General features: G+C 48.0%; 1 protein-coding gene across 2 annotated transcripts in view; it reads right to left on the reverse strand.

Annotated features, from left to right (window-relative positions):
* Positions 1-16,917, reverse strand: part of DAAM2 (dishevelled associated activator of morphogenesis 2) — a 683,417-nt gene that overhangs the window by 117,789 nt on the left and 548,711 nt on the right. Inside the window, exons 16-17 of one of the 2 annotated variants that reach the window (XM_086925886.1) lie at positions 16,249-16,278; positions 2,654-2,760 (exon numbers count right to left, since the gene is read on the reverse strand). In XM_086925886.1, coding sequence (XP_086782012.1) covers positions 2,654-2,760; positions 16,249-16,278 — 137 coding nt within the window. The remainder of the gene's footprint in view (positions 1-2,653; positions 2,761-16,248; positions 16,279-16,917) is intronic. The other variant, XM_086925887.1, reaches the window with a different exon arrangement.

Consider the following 16,917-nt stretch of genomic DNA (forward strand, 5'->3'; position numbering starts at 1 on the left):
CCAGAGGTGTGTAGTGACAGCCAGAGGTTTGCAATGACAGCCAGAGGTGTGCAACAACAGCCAGAGGTTTGCAATGACAGCCAGAGGTGTGTAACAACAGCCAGAGGTTTGCAATGACAGCCAGAGGTGTGTAGTGACAGCCAGAGGTTTGCAATGACAGCCAGAGGTGTGCAACAACAGCCAGAGGTTTGCAATGACAGCCAGAGGTGTGTAACAACAGCCAGAGGTTTGCAATGACAGCCAGAGGTGTGAAGTGACAGCCAGAGGTTTACAATGACAGCCAGAGGTGTGCAACAACAGCCAGAGGTTTGCAATGACAGCCAGAGGTGTGTAACAACAGCCAGAGATTTGCAATGACAGCCAGAGGTGTGTAGTGACAGCCAGAGGTTTGCAATGACAGCCAGAGGTGTGCAACAACAGCCAGAGGTTTGCAATGACAGCCAGAGGTGTGTAGTGACAGCCAGAAGTTTGCAATGTCAGCCAGAGGTGTGCAACAACAGCCAGAGGTTTGCAATGACAGACAGAGGTGGGTAACAACAGCCAGAGGTTTGCAATGACAGCCAGAGGTGTGCAACAACAGCCAGAGGTGTGCAATGACAGCCAGAGGTGTGCAACGACAGCCAGAGGTGTGCAACGCCAGCCGGAGGTGTGCAATGACAGCCGAAGGTGTGCAGAGCCAGCCGGAGGTGTGCAATGACAGCCAGAGGTGTGTAGTGACAGCCAGAGGTTTACAATGACAGCCAGAGGTGTGTAGTGACAGCCAGAGGTTTGCAATGACAGCCAGAGGTGTGCAACAACAGCCAGAGGTGTGCAACGACAGCCAGAGGTGTGCAACAACAGCCAGAGGTTTGCAATGACAGCCAGAGGTGTGTAGTGACAGCCAGAGGTTTGCAATGACAGCCAGAGGTGTTCAACAACAGCCAGAGGTTTGCAATGACAGCCAGAGGTGTGCAACGACAGCCAGAGGTGTGCAACGCCAGCCAGAGGTTTGCAATGACAGCCAGAGGTGTGCAACAACAGCCAGAGGTGTGCAATGACAGCCAGAGGTGTGCAACGACAGCCAGAGGTGTGCAACGCCAGCCGGAGGTGTGCAATGACAGCCGAAGGTGTGCAGAGCCAGCCGGAGGTGTGCAATGACAGCCAGAGGTGTGTAGTGACAGCCAGAGGTTTACAATGACAGCCAGAGGTGTGTAGTGACAGCCAGAGGTTTGCAATGACAGCCAGAGGTGTGCAACAACAGCCAGAGGTGTGCAACGACAGCCAGAGGTGTGCAACAACAGCCAGAGGTTTGCAATGACAGCCAGAGGTGTGTAGTGACAGCCAGAGGTTTGCAATGACAGCCAGAGGTGTGCAACAACAGCCAGAGGTTTGCAATGACAGCCAGAGGTGTGCAACGACAGCCAGAGGTGTGCAATGACAGCCAGAGGTGTGCAACAACAGCCAGAGGTTTGCAATGACAGCCAGAGGTGTGCAATGACAGCCAGAGGTTTGCAATGACAGCCAGAGGTGTGCAACAACAGCCAGAGGTTTGCAATGACAGCCAGAGGTGTGCAACGACAGCCAGAGGTGTGCAATGACAGCCAGAGGTGTGCAACAACAGCCAGAGGTTTGCAATGACAGCCAGAGGTGTGTAGTGACAGCCAGAGGTTTGCAATGACAGCCAGAGGTGTGCAACAACAGCCAGAGGTGTGCAATGACAGCCAGAGGTGTGCAACGACAGCCAGAGGTGTGCAACGCCAGCCGGAGGTGTGCAATGACAGCCGAAGGTGTGCAGAGCCAGCCGGAGGTGTGCAATGACAGCCAGAGGTGTGTAGTGACAGCCAGAGGTTTACAATGACAGCCAGAGGTGTGTAGTGACAGCCAGAGGTTTGCAATGACAGCCAGAGGTGTGCAACAACAGCCAGAGGTTTGCAATGACAGCCAGAGGTGTGTAGTGACACCCAGAGGTTTGCAATGACAGCCAGAGGTGTGCAACAACAGCCAGAGGTTTGCAATGACAGCCAGAGGTGTGCAACGACAGCCAGAGGTGTGCAACGCCAGCCGGAGGTGTGCAATGACAGCCGAAGGTGTGCAGAGCCAGCCGGAGGTGTGCAATGACAGCCAGAGGTGTGTAGTGACAGCCAGAGGTTTACAATGACAGCCAGAGGTGTGTAGTGACAGCCAGAGGTTTGCAATGACAGCCAGAGGTGTGCAACAACAGCCAGAGGTTTGCAATGACAGCCAGAGGTGTGCAACGACAGCCAGAGGTGTGCAATGACAGCCGAAGGTGTGCAGAGCCAGCCGGAGGTGTGCAATGACAGCCAGAGGTGTGTAGTGACAGCCAGAGATGTGCAACAACAGCAAGAGGTGTGCAGCGACAGCCAGAGATGTGCAACAACAGCCAGAGGTGCGTTGTCTATTTGTGGTCCACACTGACTCGGCCATGAGTTGCACAGAGTGTCATAGAAGGGAGCACTTGTATACGCATGTTTGCATTGTGGGTGTGGGGGTGGGTGGTCATGGATAACACTAAGAGTTGAGAAACAACAGCAGATACAGTGGCATACAAGTTCAGCTTCTACCCATATTGAGATGCAAATGTGGATTGTGATACCTGCACCAATATCAAACACCATGTCCAGCCCTGATGTGGGGCTGTGAGAGCGACACTTACTTGGAGAGCAGGATGACGCAGTTTTGCGCTCTGCGTCCGTCGATCACAGACAGCTCCTTCACCTTCCGCGTGGACAGATAGAGGTCCTCCATGGAGCCCATCTCCTTCTGTGATGAAACACAAGACGAAAGGGTTCAAGAGGGACAGCGCGCTCGATACAAGATCACAGCACCAAGCAAGCAGATCTGTGCAATGCATGCACCCTTCTCTGGAGCCACCACTGCTACAGAACCAGCCTACAGGACCTCACCTCTGGATACAGGATCACAACACCAAGCAAGCAAGCCTGGCGAAGCATGCACCCTTCTATGGAGCCACTAATGCTACAGAACCAGCCTACAGGTCCTCACCTCTGGATACAGGATCACAACACCAAGCAAGCAAGCCTGGCGATGCATGCACCCTTCTCTGGAGCCACCACTGCTACAGAACCAGCCTACAGGACCGCACCTCTGGATACAGGATCACAACACCAAGCAAGCAAGCCTTGCGACGCATGCACCCTTCTCTGGAGCCACCAATGCTACAGAACCAGCCTACAGGACCTCACCTCTGGATACAGGATCACAACACCAAGCAAGCAGATCTGTGCAATGCATGCACCCTTCTCTGGAGCCACCAATGCTACAGAACCAGCCTACAGGATCTCACCTCTGGATACAGGATCACAACACCAAGCATGCAAGCCTGGCCAAGCATGCACCCTTCTCTGGAGCCACCACTGCTACAGAACCAGCCTACAGGACCGCACCTCTGGATACAGGATCACAACACCAAGCAAGCAAGCCTTGCGACGCATGCACCCTTCTCTGGAGCCACCAATGCTACAGAACCAGCCTACAGGTCCTCACCTCTGGATACAGGATCACAACACCAAGCAAGCAAGCCTGGCGACGCATGCACCCTTCTCTGGAGCCACCACTGCTACAGAACAAGCCTACAGGACCTCACCTCTGGATACAGGATCACAACACCAAGCAAGCAGATCTGTGCAATGCATGCACCCTTCTCTGGAGCCACCACTGCTACAGAACAAGCCTACAGGACCTCACCTCTGGATACAGGATCACAACACCAAGCAAGCAGATCTGCGCAATGCATGCACCCTTCTCTGGAGCCACCAATGCTACAGAACAAGCCTACAGGACCTCACCTCTGGATACAGGATCACAACACCAAGCAAGCAAGCCTGGCGAAGCATGCACCCTTCTATGGAGCCACTAATGCTACAGAACCAGCCTACAGGTCCTCACCTCTGGATACAGGATCACAGCACCAAGCAAGCAGATCTGTGCAATGCATGCACCCTTCTCTGGAGCCACCAATGCTACAGAACCAGCCTACAGGACCGCACTTCTGGATACAGGATCACAACACCAAGCAAGCAAGCCTGGCGACGCATGCACCCTTCTCTGGAGCCACCACTGCTACAGATCCAGCCTACAGGACCCCCCCTATGCTAGGAAACCAGACTCCAGGAGCCGCCCCATGCTAGAGAACCAGCCTACAGGACCGCACCTCTGGATACAGGATCACAACCCCAAGCAAGCAAGCCCGGCGAAGCATGCACCCTTCTCTGGAGCCACCAATGCTACAGAACCAGCCTACAGGACCTCACCTCTGGATACAGGATCACAACACCAAGCAAGCAGATCTGTGCAATGCATGCACCCTTCTATGGAGCCACCAATGCTACAGAACCAGCCTACAGGACCGCACCTCTGGATACAGGATCACAACACCAAGCAAGCAAGCCTGGCGAAGCATGCACCCTTCTCTGGAGCCACCACTGCTACAGAACCAGACTCCAGGACCCCCTATGCTAGGAAAACTGACTCCAGGAGGCACCACTGCTACAGAACCAGCCTACAGGACCTCACCTCTGGATACAGGATCACAACACCAAGCAAGCAAGCTGGCGAAGCATGCACCCTTCCATGGAGCCCCCATGCTAGGGAACCAGACTTCAGGACCTCACCTCTGGATACAGGATCACAACACCAAGCAAGCAAGCCGGAGAAGCATGCACCCTTCTATGGAGCCCCCATGCTAGGGAACCAGACTTCAGGACATCACCTCAGGATCATTTGGAAACAAGTATTGGAAAGTTAAGGCATCACGACAGCACCTGGTTTATGACAGGAAGCCATGCCCCTGCCATGAAGGATGAGCGAGGGCATTTTCGCCTAGATCAGCACAATATCTAGGACTGGCCCTGGCAGCAGTAAAACTGCCCTTTCTTTTTAATGTTAATATTAGTATTATTAGCCACTTGTGTTGTGCAAATCGTTTACAAGCGGTAGATGTGCAGATGTGCATTTGTGCATGTGCCCCTCGTTTCTGTCACGTGGAAGCGGTGCCTACTTTCGTGTTGTCGCAGGGACAGGGACTGGACATCAGCCATTCCTGCCAGAAGCCTGCTCCATCCATGACAGGATGCTCGGAGGGCAACTGAGGTGAACGGTGGATCCTCAGAGGCAGACCACATAGCTTCATAGCGCACAGAGACGGATGAAAGTGCCTGGAAGCGGCTCCAGAAGATGCGAGTGTAGGTGTGCCGGGTGCATATAAGATTGAGTCGGCAGGGGTGTGATCCACACGGAGAAGACGCAATGCACGGGTATGTGAGCTGGAACTGAAGGCGGCTGATAAAGAGGTCTTGGAGCTCCTCCCGTATTGATCCAGACCCCACGGTGGAAAAAGAGAATCTGTGGCCAAAGGTGGGAGCTTCCAGAGGAAGCACGTCAATGTCACAGAGGGACACCAAATGGTAGTATGTCGACGCCCACTGGCCAAGAAAAAAAACAAGCATTTGCAATGCAATAAGTCTCGCATTAGGAAAGTTTGAGCGATTGGTATTGTAAATGACACATTTTTTATTTATGTGTTGGTTTTGAAAATAGCAAAATTAATAGCTTTGTAATTTACAATGCCAATAGTTTTAACTTTCGCAAATGTGACACCTATAGCATTTGTAATGCACTATGTGTTGTATTTACGTGACTTAGATGTATTGCTATTACAAATAACAATGGCTTTTATTTTTTTTCAATAATGAATACTTAAATAAAAAATATTGTAATTTATAATGGCAATAGCTTAAACTTTTGTAAATAACTTTTGTGAAGATTATGTTCAGTTTATTTTATTCTGACGAAAATCCAAGAACAGAAGTGAAATATTAACATCTTTTTGTGACATTTGTAATAAAGCTTGAAACATTGAGAGGACATATTTGAACCAGTTGTTCAACGGTTGCACAGATTGATGCTGTGGTGGCGCTGAGTGATGTTGTAGTGGCGACAAGGGATGCTGTGCCGTTCAGTGATACTGTGGTAGCGCATAGTGATGTTGTGGTGCCCCGGAGTGATGTTGTGGTGCCCCTGAGTGATGTTGTGGTGCCCCTGAGTGATGTTGTGGTGCCCCTGAGTGATGTTGTGGTGCCCCTGAGTGATGCTATGGTGGTGCTGAGTGAGTGCGATAGATAGATAGATAGAGTGCGAGCGATAGATAGATAGATGGAATGCGATAGATAGATAGATAGATAGATAGTGATAGATAGATAGATAGATAGATAGATAGATAGATAGATAGATAGATAGATAGATAGATAGATAGATAGATAGATAGATAGATAGATAGATAGCTAGAGGGCGATAGATAGATAGATAGATAGATAGATAGATAGATAGATAGATAGATAGATAGATAGATAGATAGATAGATAGATAGATAGAGTGAGGGCGATAGAGGGCGATAGATAGATAGATAGAGGGCGATAGATAGATAGATAGAGGGCGATAGATAGATAGATAGATAGATAGATAGATAGATAGATAGATAGATAGATAGATAGATAGATAGATAGATAGATAGATAGATAGAGTGATAGATAGAGGGCGAGAGATTGATAGATAGAGGGCGAGAGATTGATAGATAGAGGGCGAGACATTGATAGATAGATAGATAGATAGATAGATAGATAGATAGATAGATAGATAGATAGATAGATAGATAGATAGATAGATAGATAGATAAAGTGATAGATAGAGGGCGATAGAGGGCGATAGATTGATAGATAGAGGGAGATAGATAGATAGATAGAGGGAGAGAGATAGATAGATAGAGGGAGATAGATAGATAGATAGATAGATAGAGGGCGATAGATAGATAGATAGATAGATAGATAGATAGATAGATAGATAGATAGATAGATAGATAGATAGATAGATAGATAGATAGATAGATAGATAGAGGGCAATAGATAGATAGAGGGCGAGAGATAGATAGATAGCTAGATAGCTAGAGGGCGATAGATAGATAGATAGATAGATAGATAGATAGATAGATAGATAGATAGATAGATAGATAGATAGGGTGATAGATAGAGGGCGATAGAGGGCGATAGATAGATAGATAGATAGCTAGATAGCTAGATAGCTAGATAGATAGATAGATAGATAGATAGATAGATAGATAGATAGATAGATAGATAGATAGATAGATAGATAGATAGATAGATAGATAGACTGAGGGCGATAGAGTGCAGGCGATAGAAAGATAGATAGAGTGAGGGCGATAGATAGATAGAGTTAGGGCGATAGATAGAGTGAGGGCGATAGATTGAGAGATAGATGGTTGTGTATGTGGTTTGGTTGTGTGTGTGTGGTTGTGTGTATGTGGTTTGTGTATGTGGTTGTGTGTATGTGTGTGTGTGTGTGTGGGGGGGTGTGTGTGTGTGTGAGGTTGTGTGTGTGGTTGTGTTTTTGGTTGTGTGGTTGTGTGTGTGTGTGGTTATGTGTGCGGGTGGTTGAGTGTGTGTGTACTGTTACATCACTGCTCTTTATCTGATGCTGTGTTGGCCCAGAATTGACTAGTGTTTATCACGCGCAAGGATCACTTATAAAGCAGCTCGGTAATAGCTTGGCTGGGTTAAGCGTGCAAGCCAGCCAATTACAAAGCCAATCGATTCAGCACAGGCAGCACATACTGCACGACGATGGGATAATAGTACTGATATCATCAGCAACTGTATAGTTGGCGCAGGCAGCAGTGAGCTGCCAAATAACACTAACTGAGCAGGTACAGGCATTACTGCGAGGCGCTGAGAGACAGTCAGCCTTTAATTTTTATTGCGTGACAATTGCGTGACAATCTTGGGGCATTACACTGATCCAACAAAAATCAGCAAGTGCGTTAGTCTGGCACAAGATGTGTGCGGCACTTGTTGAAATGTCAGCCATGAACGACACTGTGTGCCCTGGGGAGGTTAGCAGTCTAGTTCTAGTCTGGAAGAGGAACTTCCAGGAAGGGGAAGAAACAGGAAGCGGGTGGGGGCAGTAAAAGGCAAAATTAGAGCAGCGGAGGCAGGACGGCAGAAATAAAGGCAGATGCTACAGTGAAGCATCGTGACATTTCTATAAAGAGACTTAACACATTGCAGGGCTGTTTTCCGTCTGAAATTGCAGCTTCTTTAATAGAAGTCAATTGGGAAAATACGACCCCTTCATGTTTTTCCCCCAAACCCCCTTGGTTCCTATTCTAACATGTATGCAATTAGGAATGCAGGGTAGGACTCCCGGCACCAGTCTACTTGCATTAGCCATAAAGTGCTTGGTTGATTACTGTTGAATAGGGCACGTTGCTGCTACGCTGATCCTGGGCGGTGTTACTGGTACATTACAGGCGCAGTAAGACATCTCAAGTGTCACTGATCTGCGCGAAAAAGTTCATATATTTTTTCCGGCATTCTGGTATCTGGTTAGTTTTGATATTATATAGACATCTCAGCATGTGAAGAAAAAATTGACCCCGACGAGCAAGAAACTGACCTTGATGAGTTTACTCACGCATGAACCTTGGACATGTTAAAGCCCTGCTCTTTAACAGTGGGATTCTTCCCACGGTGTGTATGGAAACGTGCGACAAACACCATCAGCACATTAACGCGCTTTGAGGCCTTGGCGAACGGTAGGTAAGAGCTATAGTAACGCATAGGTGTGCGTGCGTCCCGTTATACCCCCGCGCAAACAGAACTTTAAATGGCGAGCCCGTCATTGAGGGCATTTTAAGCAAAGATAGGATTTGCTCCGTTTGTAGCAACTATTATGAATCACTTTGCAACCGAACGTTGACACTGTTTATTAGTGAACGAGGTCCTTTTGCACACTGTTTTGAAACATAATAAGCAGTGGAAGTGCTCCCACAACGAGAGGCCAACACTTGTGTGAATTGAACCCTGGGGATACCAGAATGTGAGCTGCCGGGCGAGGGTGAAGTGGACAGTGTCAGAGGCCTGCCATTCGCCCGCGGACTGATAGCGGCGCAGTGTGGGGCACGTCACTGCAATATCATAGCGAACAGCGAGGAGAGACACCCCTGAATAATCCCACTATTGAGGGGTAGGCCTGTGTTACTACGGCAGCCCCAGCCATTGAATTCGGCTGCCCTGTTGCTACTGCAACGTTCATTGCGATGTTCAGGTCATTACAGAGGCCCAGCGGGCTGGTGGGATGGGGGATGTGCTTTTGCTGGGTTTGTGTGAGCCTGTGGTGGTGCAAGTCGGGGTCTGCTGGTGCCCCGAGCTGCAGTGCGCTGCAGCAGTGACAGTACTGTTGCCCATGACCAGTACAGTTTATATCACTCTGGACACCGGTGGAGGCAGGACGACAAAAAAACATTTGAAGCAGACCTTCAAGCAGAAAGTGAGAGCCGCGCGCCACAATTCTCGACTGTAGCTATCCGCACTGGTTGTATGGGTAACTAATGTGAGAGAAACAACATGCAGCCAACCACAGAGTTATATTACATACAATTAATTTGTGACAGTTATCGACGGGTGGATTTATCAGTAAAATTCAGGCCTAACGGTCTCACAGCATAAGTAAAGGGGAGTAGTGACTGCATGATGATTAATAAAAACCGCCTCTGTGAGATATTACATTCCATGCGTGTGCACTCAAGATGGAAACGCCCAAACACATCGCCACATGTCTCCAGTGTAAATAAAAAAAACACACACCTGCGCTCAACGTTCATTGTGAAACCAGCATTCCTATCGCCTGAAAAAAACGAGCTGTATTCGCGGAAACTCTGTCATTAGCTGACAGTTCTATCTAAGCCAAGAACACTAAAAACAAGTTCATGTTGTAGGGTGCCGCCGCGGGCAGCGCGGCGACCCAGAAGCTCTTAGCCGGCCGGCCAATCCGGTCGCGGCCGACCGGAAGTCCCGCCTCCCGAGGTCCGCGAGCTGCCGGCGCATGGAGCGCCCTGCCGGCCCGGGTCCCCAGGAGGGGGCCGTGGAGAAGGAGGAGTGTGGCGCCTGTTGCGGGGCTCCTCGGACCTGAGGGAGCCCCGATTGAGAAGAGGAGCGCCGCGCCGTGAGGAGCGGAGCGCGAGAGGAGCCCGCCGGAAGAGCGCAGTCGGTGAGTGGGGCCCAGGGCTAAAGTGAAGTGCGTGCGTGCCTGTGTGTATGCCTGGGAGGGGTGGGGGAGGGTGGGGGATGGGGGGGGAGTGTGTGCGCACGTGTGTTGGCTAGGGAATGTGTGTGCGCATGCGTGACTGTGTGATTGAGAGAGAATGCGAGGTAGGGGATAGTGTGCCTGTATGTGTGCCTGTATGTGTGTCGTATGCCTGCGTGTGCATGCGTGCGCCTGTGTGTGTGTGCGTGCGTGCATGCAGAGGGGTGGGGGCTGCCTGTGTGTATGTGTGAGCAAGGGATTTCATTCGCGCATGCGCAGCTACCAGACGCTCGCTCCCGAGGTGAAATCTGACCTCGTCAAAGCGCGCGTCTGGTAGCTGTCCACATTCCTAAATACGGGCCACAATAGGGCTGAAGCAGACACCCTCAATGCTCACGCATTGAGCGTGGGTCTGCTCGACCTAAAAAGGAAGAAATATTACAATTCCGGATCCAACCACTAGATGGCGGAATAATGCACAGCATAGTGAATCCAGAAAAGATTCACGCTGCAAAACCCCTTTCTACTGCAGAGCCCTGCACCTTGAGACGTAGAAATGTGTTCATCCTCTAGGTCCAGCAGCTATATCTGCCACAAAGAGGTGGGTTTATGGTGCCCAAGCTTCCATGGCAGTGTATGCAACAGATAGCAAGGTGGACCACCATGGCACCATTCGATAAAGATACACTACATCAGATTCAGACTTTACGCATTGCTACTGCTGTAGCTAGACATTCTTGTAAAATAATCAAGTCGGTCAATTTTCTCTTTAAATGCTGTGATCAGGTGGCTGGTCTTGGACCCACTTGAGTGCGTCACTGAACTACTCACTTATAATGAAAACGTTTGACTTCCAAAAGTTTATTGTAGATGGCACCGAGCAGTCAGACAGCAGCCAGAGTCAGTCCGAAGCAGACATTAACCACAGATCGCTTTCGGCAAAACAGGTACTTTACGTGCCCAGCACCAAATTAAGGCAACAAGAGGTAGTCATCTTAGTGCACCACCACAAGGGGCGCCAGAGGCCAACAAAATGGTGGATAAATCGCCCTGATGCTTGGAAAGGCTAAAGGACAAAACTAAAAAAGCTCTGTAAACCCATGTATGGGAGAAGATCAGACCTTGTCATCGACAACGCCCCGTTTCCAACTCCAGACTGAGACAAGAATGTGAGCGATGAAAACCTCTGCCCACTGGTTAATCAATACTAGCTGCACAAACGTACATTTACTACTCAACCAATGACTTCCTGGCTCGCGAAAGGAACGCTGCGCGATCTGATGGATCTTTATGGACTATAAACACTCTGCAGTCGGCCAAAACTCTTCGGCTGGAAGTGGGAGTGGAAGAAAAGAAGGACTTGAGGTCACTGCTTTTAAGGTTTTAATTTTACAGCCAAGCACATAATGTGCTCCTTAAGGAATTTTCACATCGGCCAACACGGCTTCCTGTGAACTCTTATTGTGGTTTCCGTCGCATTAGCCTAAGTGAAGGGTCTTTATTAGGTTGGGAGAGGAATCAAATCCCAATAGTCTTTGTAGAGATGTAAGTGGTCAGGAGTGAAACTAGTTGAGCGGCCTTCATCAGGAAGCAACACACCGCTGTAAACGGAGTAACAGTGAAGGGGACGCTTCAAGAGCGCGCAAAAAGAGGAGGGAATAGGAAAGCACCTCCAGAGCAAGCAAAGAGGTTCTTGACGGATGTCTGATCAGGATATAGAGTTTCCCCTGTATCTACTCAAGCGTGTTTGCTAAGACTAAATCCTATCTCCTACTGTTCACCTTCGGCAGATTCTTCAGTTGCGGCACCTAGGCGCCTAGACGCCTCTGGGCATTTGAGCACTATATACATTTCAAAATCAAATCAAATCAAATCAAAGATGTCTCAATAATAAAACCCTTTTTTTCAAAAAATATAAAGTCCAAAGGTACTAAACCAACCCATGAGGCTTTCAGGTCAAATGAAGATGATGGAGGAAGAACAGGTAGCGCCATCGGGAACTCTGAGCGGCCTTGGTGTGATGCCCCCGGCATCACACAGGCTCTAGTCTGATGGGAGTTGTGGACTAAAAATGTATCACTTTTTGTGTGTATTTCAACACCTTTCAAGAAGGTCACACAATCCAGCTGCATATATTTGAGAGTATCTGCAGAGGTAAAAATTGTGACCACTCCTCTCTACCAGCCAAGCATTTATACCTCCACAGTGGGAAAGAAAGTAGACCACAACTAGATTGGCTGAGAACAGGAGCAAAAATCAAACATGAAGGGGGTGTAGAAACACTGAATAACTGGTTCAAACAGCATAAATGAATGCCACCTCTCGTTTGATGCAAGCACGTGCATAAGGAGAAGAACATGCGCGATTAAAAGAAGGAAAGGCTTTGTTTCCATCTGGTAGATAGCTAATCAATTAAACTGCTGAGTGAGGGAAATGCTCCATCGAATATTTACAGAGACTTTCCACCTTAAGATGCCATGTCAAGGTCCACATCGCCACTGTAGGTGATCAAGGGGAGGGAGGAACGCCAGGCTCTGTGTGTCTTTGTGCTGCTACTTCAATGTTCTTCCAAGCTTCGACAACCATCAGAGCCTGGATAGATTTGTCCCGCTTATGCAGCTTGGGTCAATAGCATGCACAACAGCACCCAGAATAGGTAGAAATCAAACTCAAATTGAGCTGTCCAGCCAGAACAGGGCAATGATACTCGCCTCAACTCTTATGCCTAGAAGACAGTGATCATCCTGAACTTGAGATGAAGAACATGGCGATCAAGCTAGAGTCAAGCCATACACCCGGAACAGGACCATCATACTCTACATGACCCATATCACAGGAATAGAACAATCATACTCTATTCGAGCCATACCGAAACATTGCAATCATCTTTGACTCCAGCCATACCTAGAACAGGATGATCATACTCTATTCAAGTCATACCTAGAACAATGCAATCATCTTTGACTCAAGCCATACCTAGAGCAGGAAGATCATACTCTATTCGAGCCATACCTAGAACAGGACGATCATACTGTATTCAAGACATACCTAGAACAGGACAATCATACTGTATTTGCGATATACCTAGAACAGGATGATTATACTCCATTCGAGACATACCTAGAGCAGGATGATCATACTCTATTCAAGACATACCTAGAATAGGATGATCATACTTTATTCCAGACATACCTAGAGCAGGACGATCATACTCTATTCGAGACATACCTAGAACAAGACAATCATACTCTATTCAAGGCATACCTAGAGCAGGACGATCATACTCTATTCAAGACACACCTAGAACAGGACGATCATACTCTATTCGAGACATACCTAGAACAAGACAATCATACTCTATTCAAGGCATACCTAGAACAGGACAATCATACTCTATTCAAGACATACCTAGAGCAGGACGATCATACTCTATTCGAGACATACCTAGAACAAGACAATCATACTCTATTCAAGGCATACCTAGAGCAGGACGATCATACTCTATTCGAGCCATACCTAGAACAGGACGATCATACTGTATTCAAGACATACCTAGAACAGGACAATCATACTGTATTTGAGATATACCTAGAACAGGATGATTATACTCCATTCGAGACATACCTAGAGCAGGATGATCATACTCTATTCAAGACATACCTAGAGCAGGATGATCATACTCTATTCAAGACATACCTAGAGCAGGATGATCATACTCTATTCAAGACATACCTAGAATAGGATGATCATACTCTATTCCAGACATACCTAGAGCAGGATGATCATACTCTATTCGAGACATACCTAGAACAAGACAATCATACTCTATTCAAGGCATACCTAGAGCAGGACGATCATACTCTATTCGAGTCATACCTAGAAAGGAACGATCATACTCTATTCCAGACATACCTAGAGCAGGACGATCATACTCTATTCGAGACATACCTAGAACAAGACAATCATACTCTATTCAAGGCATACCTAGAGCAGGACGATCATACTCTATTCGAGTCATACCTAGAACAGGACAGTAATACTCTATTCGGGATTCGAGCCACACACCAATCACCCGCAGGTCGAGTAGTACACCAAGAATACGGTGATCATACTCAAGCCGTACTGCGCACTCCTTTGTTTGCTATTACAGCCCCTTTCATAGAAATGTTCCACATGAATGCCTTCTCCAGGTCTATTTTTGTAGAATGTTTTTTTTTCCAATACTTTCCTAATTTTTAGCTTTAAGTTTTTTTCTCATAAATCAGTTCCGGTAAAAACTCATTCTTTTGAGGGTTAAGCCCCCATTACTGCCCAAAAGTGAACTTCAATGGACCCACCCAGAGCATGATTTCAGGAGGAGTTTTTATGACACAATATTGGTCTCTTCAAAGGCAGCAAGAATTGTGTGCAACCAGACAGTGTGCAAAGGAGCAAACAAAAGATGTTTTACTTTAGAAAAGCCAAAGTAAAGAGAGTTTTCCTCCCCCTGATGCACTGCAACCTTCCTTCCACCTCACCTGCTTGTCTTAAAAATATATGTATCTAGGTTTTTGCTCTCATTGTGTAGCACACACTGAAACTATTGTCTATCTCCTGTGACCATCAGTTGAACTCTTGGGACATCTTGTACAGCGTAAAAGAGTCTCGAGCAAGTCCATAGGACGCGATTGACTCCTCTGGAAAGAGATGAAGCTTTGATGTCAAGCACAGGCCAAGCACTCTTTCTGTATCCCACAAGTGTAAACAAAAGACAGGGCCAAAGGGTTTGGAGCAGAAGTACAACTCAACAGACGCAAATTGTGAATTAAAGACAGGTTTATCCTAATTATACAATGTCCTCCACTTTCAGAGATTGGCCGAGAGGAACGTCAGCATCTAAGGGCACCACCCTTTGTACCAGACGTGTCGGGTGCCATGGGCTTGGCCAACATTTAAGAAGTTCCACAAGAGTTTGGGATTTTTTTTTTAAGACCTCAGGTCCACTGAGTGAACATGCTATCTATTTTGGGAAGTTTAGATGGAAGAGCATTTGCTGACAAAGTCTTGTCAAGAAGTGAAGATGTGCCTGGAGTGAGAGGGCGGGTCCAGTGGGGGAAGAAGGGGTCCAAACCCCGCTGCTACACAGATCGCCAAAGGAGGGGTGTGTTTGATATTGGAAGAGCAGGTCATCAAGCAAGACAACCTTAACACGCGGTGACCATCCACCTTGACTCCCTCCAGTTCTGTATCTCTGGTTAGAGGAAGCATTTGCCTCTTAAAGAGGGACCTTGTGTTTTGGGAGCATGGAACAAAAACATTCAGACTTTTCTCTTTCTTTGACCTAGATTGCAGTCGCAGCAGAAGTGGAACTGATAAACGCCAGATACAATTTCTCTGAGATTTGCTGCCTTCAGGAGCAGTGACCTGGATTAAGCTACCTCTGAAAGTGTGCAGAGCCCTCCACCGCGCATGCGCACAGCTTTACTCCGCCCATTTTGTTTTAGACCAATGCTCAGTCTAGGCACCCAGACTCAAGCAGAGCTACAGGGCTGTATACAATATGCCACAGGCCCCCACATTTGCCAGTTACCTAATGCCTCCCCCTCTGCTGCTGCTGAGGCCACGCCCCTCTGTCCACCGAGCCCATGTCACAGACAATTAAGACAAACATAGGATTGCTCATGCTGAGACCTTGATCATATGAGGCGGGGTCACTGGAGCACACTTTCAGGTCACCAAAACCCACAGGGAATCTGATGCTAACAGGGCGAGTTACATTGACCCGTGCAGTGTTTCCAGGTAGGTTGATTTCTTAAGGGAGGACTGAGATTTGTTTAGTAAACATTTGGCCACGTCACATCGACCCAAAGGAGGGCACAGAGTACACAACAGACTGTCTCTAAAAACTAATACAATGGTAGTATATCACTCTATTGTTTGATTAATAAAAATCATTACAATGGCAACCATGCGTGCATTAATTCACACATTCTAATACATTAATAATTGTCTTATTCAACTCATGGAGGGGGGGAGGGGGGTGCAGTGATTTCCTTCCCTCAAAACTGCTGAGGTTTGGAGGGGGGTGAACATTCATTTAAATGCAAGGCGTGAACCCCTTTTCAGTGCAGTTTGCAGGAAGCAGGCAGGACTTACCTGTTTCTGTGAAACATTAGTTAGCAGGTCCTATGCAGAAGCAGCCGCAGGTCAGAGAGAAGGAAACATGCCAGACATTAGACACAGCAGTAAGGCACCAGCACCTTTACAGTAGCAGTTGACAGCCAATCACATTGCTGAAGCTCTTGACACCTGGGGGCTGCTAAACATGAGCCGACAGCTTGAGGTCACCTAGCGGAAAGTCAGCACCCAAGAACACAGCCCTGCATAGCATTTGACGGAAACATACAATCACACCTATCTCCATGTAGGGGTACGTCAACGTCTGCTCTGGGAAAAACCTTTAACGGTGGTCGCCTCAGTGAAATCCTGCAACGTCCTACACAGCTAGGCTGTGGTCACGAGAATGTTTTCACTGTGCAGAAAAACAACATTCCCCAAGTCAGAGGCTGGCTGCTCTGCAGGGGGCCTGGAGGCATCCTGGGAGGATCATGTCCTTCTTCATCACTACCAGCCCCTCCAAGGTACCAGGCTATCGAGAAGTCACCCTAGGTCCCTACACACTACTCTCGACTGTTCCCCCATCGGTACCCCACACTGCTTTTCATGAAGAGGTTACACATGAGTGGACAGATCACACTTCGATGTGGAATCAATGTGGAGTTTAACAGCTGCTGTGCGAGCTTGTAGGGGCTACAATGCCGCCCT

Source organism: Lissotriton vulgaris, chromosome 6 (assembly GCF_964263255.1).
Source record: "Lissotriton vulgaris chromosome 6, aLisVul1.2, whole genome shotgun sequence".
Taxonomy (NCBI): domain Eukaryota; kingdom Metazoa; phylum Chordata; class Amphibia; order Caudata; family Salamandridae; genus Lissotriton; species Lissotriton vulgaris.